At 37.3% G+C, this 6656-nt stretch overlaps 1 protein-coding gene across 1 annotated transcript in view; it reads left to right on the top strand.

Annotated features, from left to right (window-relative positions):
- Positions 1 to 335: 335 nt before the first annotated feature.
- Positions 336 to 6656, top strand: part of LOC109483424 (vacuolar protein sorting-associated protein 13A-like) — a 44720-nt gene continuing 38399 nt past the window's right edge. Inside the window, exons 1-10 of the mRNA XM_019786437.1 lie at positions 336 to 619; positions 3240 to 3283; positions 3559 to 3601; positions 3711 to 3810; positions 4026 to 4123; positions 4238 to 4311; positions 4639 to 4677; positions 5022 to 5141; positions 5573 to 5659; positions 6041 to 6226. Of these exons, the coding sequence (XP_019641996.1) occupies positions 520 to 619; positions 3240 to 3283; positions 3559 to 3601; positions 3711 to 3810; positions 4026 to 4123; positions 4238 to 4311; positions 4639 to 4677; positions 5022 to 5141; positions 5573 to 5659; positions 6041 to 6226 (891 nt within the window). The 5' untranslated portion in view covers positions 336 to 519. The remainder of the gene's footprint in view (positions 620 to 3239; positions 3284 to 3558; positions 3602 to 3710; positions 3811 to 4025; positions 4124 to 4237; positions 4312 to 4638; positions 4678 to 5021; positions 5142 to 5572; positions 5660 to 6040; positions 6227 to 6656) is intronic.

Here is a 6656-nt window from a genome sequence, read left to right as displayed (position 1 = left end):
TGGGGTTTGTCAAATACTGACTATATCTATTACAGCCTGGTACAAAAAATGCTGTTGGTAATTGTATGCATGTAATCTATTTCTATTTGTTCAAGGCATTAAGCCTTACATTTGCTATGCAACAGTCTTGCCAAAACATTCATGATATTTATAGCAATCATAATACAATCTTAATGTTTAATTGACATTTATTTTTTATAGAGCAATGCTACATCACTATCACCTTTATTGTTTCTTCCTGCCTTGTATGAAAACAAATTGTCTGTTCACCCCTCTCCTGGCATATGAAATGGAACATCCCTAAATCTATCCATCCGTCCCTTTGTATACAGGCCTTGATGAATCTCCATAAATCCGGAATCAGGTCACATCTCCAGCTGACCAATCCCCATCCCCATCTCATCCGGGGGCATCCACCAATGAGGAGGCAGGAGACAGATGGATTGGGGCTGGTTATCCTCCCTCCTGTGGCTTGATTGACGGTTAAGGTGAAGGTGTGAAGAGGTGCCCGGCTACAATATGGTGCTGGAGTCTCTGGTGGCCGGTCTGCTGAACACCTACCTCGGCAGATACATCGAGGATTTGGACACCACAAATCTGGGCATCAGCCTCTTCGGCGGTAAGGACCAACTCTTCTGTCAACACTGCTAACACGTCGCGTCAAGGAAAAATTGTCGTACTTTGATTTCGTGTTTGGAAATCAAATCTAATCATTTGTCACGCCATGTTATTTCACTTATATCAAGGGACATGTCATTGAGTTGTTATGTCTAAAATGGGTCTTGTTGATTTTTCATCTATAATTTTGCTATAATCATTTTCACGTTATCAATTATATTTGGACATCATTTGTGGGGCAATGTCATTTCACATCTCTAACATATCAGGGGACATGTGTTGCTTTCTAAAATGGGTCTTGTTGAATTTTTAATTTGTAATTTCAGTACAATTATTTTCATGTCATCAGCTGCAGCAATTATATCCGGGTTGTTAAAAATGTATGCTGACAATGTGCTCCAGTGAATTTTAATTGTCATAGCAATTATCGTTGCTATATTATTTTTTGGGGAATCCGGTTTCTGTAATTGTTAGGGAGAGGATTGTATACTTAGAGGGCGGATATGCAAATCAGTACCAAGGACAGTGTCAAATGTCATCCAGTCTGGATGTATAATGTTATGTAAAAGGGCATCACAAGTCGCAGTAAACAATATTGTTGCGCTTTTCCGGTTGGATTTATTAGCAAAAAGGACCCGGAAGCTACCACGAAATGATTTGCTTTGATTGCATTTTGGAAAAGAGTACGAAAACATACATATAACCTACGTGTACAGTAGTCAGAATGTATGTATAGCACATCCAGTTCTTGCACAGTATAGGGCCTAACTATTATGTGTGAGATGCTTAATGAATAAAATATGTGGTGTGCATTGTACATGTACCTACAACCATTCAGCTTCCTCTTAATACATCATAACATCATACTGTAAATTCATTCCTTTCGTGGTGGTTTTATTTTGTGGTACTGTAGAAGGCAAAATGAAGTTTTTACAGTGGTTAACATTAATTTTGCAGTTGAAACAATTACATAGTACAGTGTAGTTATACTAAGAAGATGTATTTGCAGAGATGAATTTGCATAATGGGGGAGTCAGTGTGAAAATAAAGCAAATGCAAAAGTTGCAAACTTTACAGTATATGATACAATATAAACTCATGACAATACGACCCATACCTTGGGGACCAGTGTTATTTGAGGCCTTTTTCCTTTTTCATAAAATTTCATTATGTGCCATACATGTTCTTTTGGCTATATCATAATTATATTTAACTGTATATATTAAATAGGTAGTTAGCTGTTTAATATATAATCAATTGGCTTAGTGATTCCATTTAGAACATCTCCTAGATCAATATGAATTCTTTTAAAATCAAGGTCAACATACAACAGCACCGTTAGCTTCACTAGTCTAATAACACGTACTTCCAAATGGTGTTTACATAAAGTCTTATTTCCTCTGGATGCAACATGACTGTTGAACAATGCATCGTTCAGTAAACACAACAGTATAGTTTGTGTCTTCAAGCTCACTCATCATCATCATGCATGTAAAGGACAATCAGTTTTGGAGGCTTAATCTCTCATTAGCTTGGCGTGTTGCCTGCAGACAGGATATTATGGAACTAATTGGCATGTCTACTCTTTAATGTGTATTATCTATCTTATAATACCTGTAGGGCAGGGGGCATTGATCAGATAATGGCTTTTTGAAAACACAACCTTTAAGCTGGTGTGTTATGCCGAAGGGCGGCTATACCGGCTCTACAGATACAGAAGCTGATACAGATATACCTCCCTCCCATTTTATAGATTATCATCTACATGAACTATAGAAAATGTATGTTTTGTTTCTTGCTTGAAGTTTATAGAAATTGAATTTAAACTGTTGTGTAAAACTATTTCTCAATTGGACTAAGCAGCGTGAGAATTTCGTCTACTACTTTTATGTATTTTTTAACACCTGTTTGTTTAGTTACATTTTTACTCTGCTCTTGTCTCAAGGTGAAACTGGTCTCTTCCCTGCTGTAAATGTTAACATTCCGTGTGCATCAGGAGTGGTTTAATTTGCCAGAACAAGGTCTGCCCTGACTACAGGGACGTGGTTTCCAGTACACATCAGGAATTATTAAACAGGGAAAGGGAAAAGGAAACTCCTGGAAAGCAGACCTCAATTGATTTATTGTATGATTTACCAGGTGTAATATGATTGTGTATTTTTATCTACGGATTTCCTTTTTTTTTACAAAACAGAATCGGATGAAAAATCCTCTTGGTACTGCCAAACCCATTAAGCAGTGTGGGCCATTTGAAATCCCCAAGCTCTTGTGCTTAAATGTCAGTGCAATTAGAATTTGCAAGTGGCTTAGCCATATTAGATTAGCCCTTCAAGTAGGTATACTCTCTACAAGGCTTTTTAATCTGGTATGCAATTTACCTGACAAATAATACCTTCTGGCTTGGAGGCTGCAATCAGTTTATAGTTGCATGAGATCTCTAATACTTTTCTGTTGGTTAAGTTACCAAAAAGTACTCTTTTATTCCTTTCATTGCAGCCATATCAACATTGCAGACTTAACAATTTTGCCTGAGTGGCATTGATATTTTCAATGCACGAGTTTATGTTAGGAGATTTAGATTTGTAATAAATTACATTTAATGTTTCTTTTTTCCCTTTTAGGTGATGTTGAACTGACAGACCTTCAACTGCGTCCAGAGGCTCTGGTAAGTTTCCCAAACAGAGAACTAACTAACACACATCTCTTTCACAAAACCTGCAAATATACCTGGTCCAACACAATTCTTTTTTCATAGATGTGCCTTGCATCCGTAGCAGATATACATTGACAGGGAAAAAGATGCCTTCCTTGAACTGCATAAGTTTGTTTCAGCAGTTGTGTTTCACATAATTATATAATGTACAGTCATTATGTATGAACATAAAGATTACAAAATATAAAAACAAACACTCAAAATATTGTTTTCCATATTTTTTTTAGTATGAACTGGAGCTACCTTTGGAAGTGAAGGCTGGATATGTAGGTAAGGATTCCGAACAGCTTTCAGTGTGTCTCAGAGACTTTTTTCCTTTTCCCTTTTTCATTTCCTTGCAAATATTCAACATTGTGATTTAAATTTTCAATCTTTGCAGAGAAACTGTCAGTGGACATCCCATGGACCAGTCTGTATACGTCCCCTGTTAAAGCCAGTTTGGAGGGAGTGTATGTGGTCGCTGGACCTGTAACAGATAGGTAACGTTACAATGGATATGCTGTACCAGTCCTGTATGTTATAAATTTCATATTTTCAGTAATTTTTATATTGATATTTGATAACATATTAGGGTCACTGATAAATGCACAAAAATGATGCGGGTAATATTGTTGGGTACATGTAGCGGCAAAAAACTTTGGTGCTAATATATTGTTACACTGTTGTTGTTTCATAAGATTATCATTCATTTCAGAAAATATGATGCTAAGCGAGAAAAGAGACTCCTGGATGCTGTCAAGAGGAAAAAGTTACAGGAGCTGGACACGCCTCAAAACAGCCCTGCACAACCAGGTTATATGGACAGCTTACATTAAAAGACTTTGTTTGAAATTGTCAATTTTATATGTAGACAGTTGTAAGTTCTAAAATGTGAAATGTCTTACCCTGAATGCTTCTTACCTACAGATGATGAAGAGGAAAAGAGAAAAGAGCAGACGTTTACAGAAAAACTGACAGCTACAATTCTGAACAACCTACAGGTATGGAGACTTGGTTTTCCTGCACCTATACTATATTCTATGTGAGTCTCCATTACGTTTATTTCTTATCTTGACTTAGTTTGGCTATTTGAAAGTTATTTGAAAGTAATGTAGTTAACAATTTGTAGATCATTGAGTGCATTATTATCATATACTTCGCACAATATCATATGTTTGCTGTATCCATTGGCACTGTGCAAAATTAGCAAGAAAAAGAATAAAAAAGAAAAACACTGCAATTTTATTGTGATGGAAACATTTTTGGAATGTCTTAAGTTTGAAATTCTGCACAAACCTGATGACCTTGGTTTTATGTTTGACCTTCAGCTGACCATCAAGAAGATTCACATCAGATATGAAGACAAGGTACAGTATGCTGTCAATTCTGTTTTTCATTTTTTTCTGTCCAAGACAGAAGTAATATCTTAGTACTAAACTTGTTCGCTAAAAGGACTCTAAGGCTCCATTCCCACTATTGTCAGGATTGAGCTGATTAGAAGTGATTCGCTTTGATCTGGCTTTGATCTGGCTTGAAGCGGGATGGACTTGAATTGAAGCCGGATCAAAGCGAATCAATTTGGCACAATCGGGACAATTTTATCCTAATTATGGCTATTGTGAATGGAGCCTAAGCTTACATACAATACACCTGATATCCAAGTCTGGCACCTGTATCATGCACCTGACACACCTACTCAACTCAACTGCAGGTGTCCAACCCTTCTTCCCCGTTTGCCCTTGGTCTGACCTTGCGGAGCTTCAGTGGACAGTCTGTTAACTCCAGATGGGAGCCTGTCCAGGTAGACTCCAGGGCCACACAAATGTTCAAGGTAAGAGGAAAAATCAGCCCCATCAGTCATGTGTTTCAGAAAATCATTAGACTTCAAAGCAGTCACTACAAGTTTTTTTTTTTTTCACAAAGATGTTGATGAATTAAAAAAATCCTACTAAAATCTATTAGGTATGACAGATACAAGATACTACTAAATAATTATGATATAAGATAGTAGTGGAAAGCTGATGTGTTACGCCAAAAGGCGGTTGTACCCGCTATACAGATACAGATACAGATACAGAATCTGATACAGAAAGCATGATATCTTCAAGTTTGTAGTCAAACATTTTCATTTTACCACCTAAAATACTGTTATTGCCTGAAATTGTGTGTACAAAATTCTATGTAATTCTGACTGATGGAGTCTGTAAATAGAGTCGGAGTCCATAAATATGCTGTTCAGTTCACTGTTCTTTAATTTTCCAGCTCATCAAGCTAGAAGACCTTGCTGTGTATTGGAACACGGGGTGTAAGAAACTTGTCTGTGACTACCTGACTACAGACTTGTGGAAGGTACGAGAAGGGTATTTCTGTCTCTATTACTGTTACAAAATAGGTAGTGTGTGGTGCCTTACACAAGTAAGTAGAAAAGATACATTTAATGTTTACCTTAGTTTACATGGTCTAGCCTAACAAACTTCTGCTTTGTTTTTTCTTAATACTATACACATACATTTTGTATGATGACCAGCCCTTAAAACTCCTGCCACTCCTGCCACTTCCTACATAATAAAATCCAACACCATTGAGTGTAAGCTACAGCACCAGTTACCATGGTGACAGTCATTTGGCCCAGGTCATTGACCTAATTTGTTTGGAAAAGAAGAGGATGAAGAAGAAATGAAGCAAAACAAAATTCTGCAAACTAAGATAAATCTAATCTTTGCTTCCTAGGACCTGATGGAGGAATGTCTGGACACCTGTCGGATCATGAAGCAGGACCTGGACTTCGTGGTCAGGCCGATCTCTGCTGTCACAAAGATCGCCTTCGACAAGAGTCAGATGGTCGACCTGGACAAACCACGACTGTGGACAGACCTGGCCGTGCAGGAGATCATGGTGTCACTGTCAAGGCAACAGGTACGGTGTGATTTTTTTAAAAATATGCATATCTGTATATTGTATTACTGTTTCATGACATGTACAAGATAATGCAATTCCACCGACTATGTTAAGTCTCTTCCTGACAAATATTTCCTGCCTGAATACAACCAACAAGCCAACATTCACCAGTCGTCCATAAACTAGCATTACATATTCACCTATACCCTCCATCAACTTATAATTAGTTCAGTGCCCAGAAGAGATTTTTTGGTTTGTATTGAGCAAACTAATGATAAACAGCACCTGTCAGATGAAACAGTAATTTGACTTTAATTGGAACTCATTCGTTGTAGTTAGACAATTACTCTCACTGGTTTATTCCACTCTTTGATTTCATTCCATGATCTCCACAATTTTATACTCAAACTAGAAAGGCCAATATTTGCTTTGGAGCAAATATAGCGAT

Source organism: Branchiostoma belcheri, unplaced genomic scaffold (genome assembly GCF_001625305.1).
Source record: "Branchiostoma belcheri isolate BF01 breed outbred unplaced genomic scaffold, Haploidv18h27 scaffold64, whole genome shotgun sequence".
Lineage (NCBI taxonomy): Eukaryota > Metazoa > Chordata > Leptocardii > Amphioxiformes > Branchiostomatidae > Branchiostoma > Branchiostoma belcheri.
This window is presented reverse-complemented; position numbering and strand designations above follow the sequence as displayed.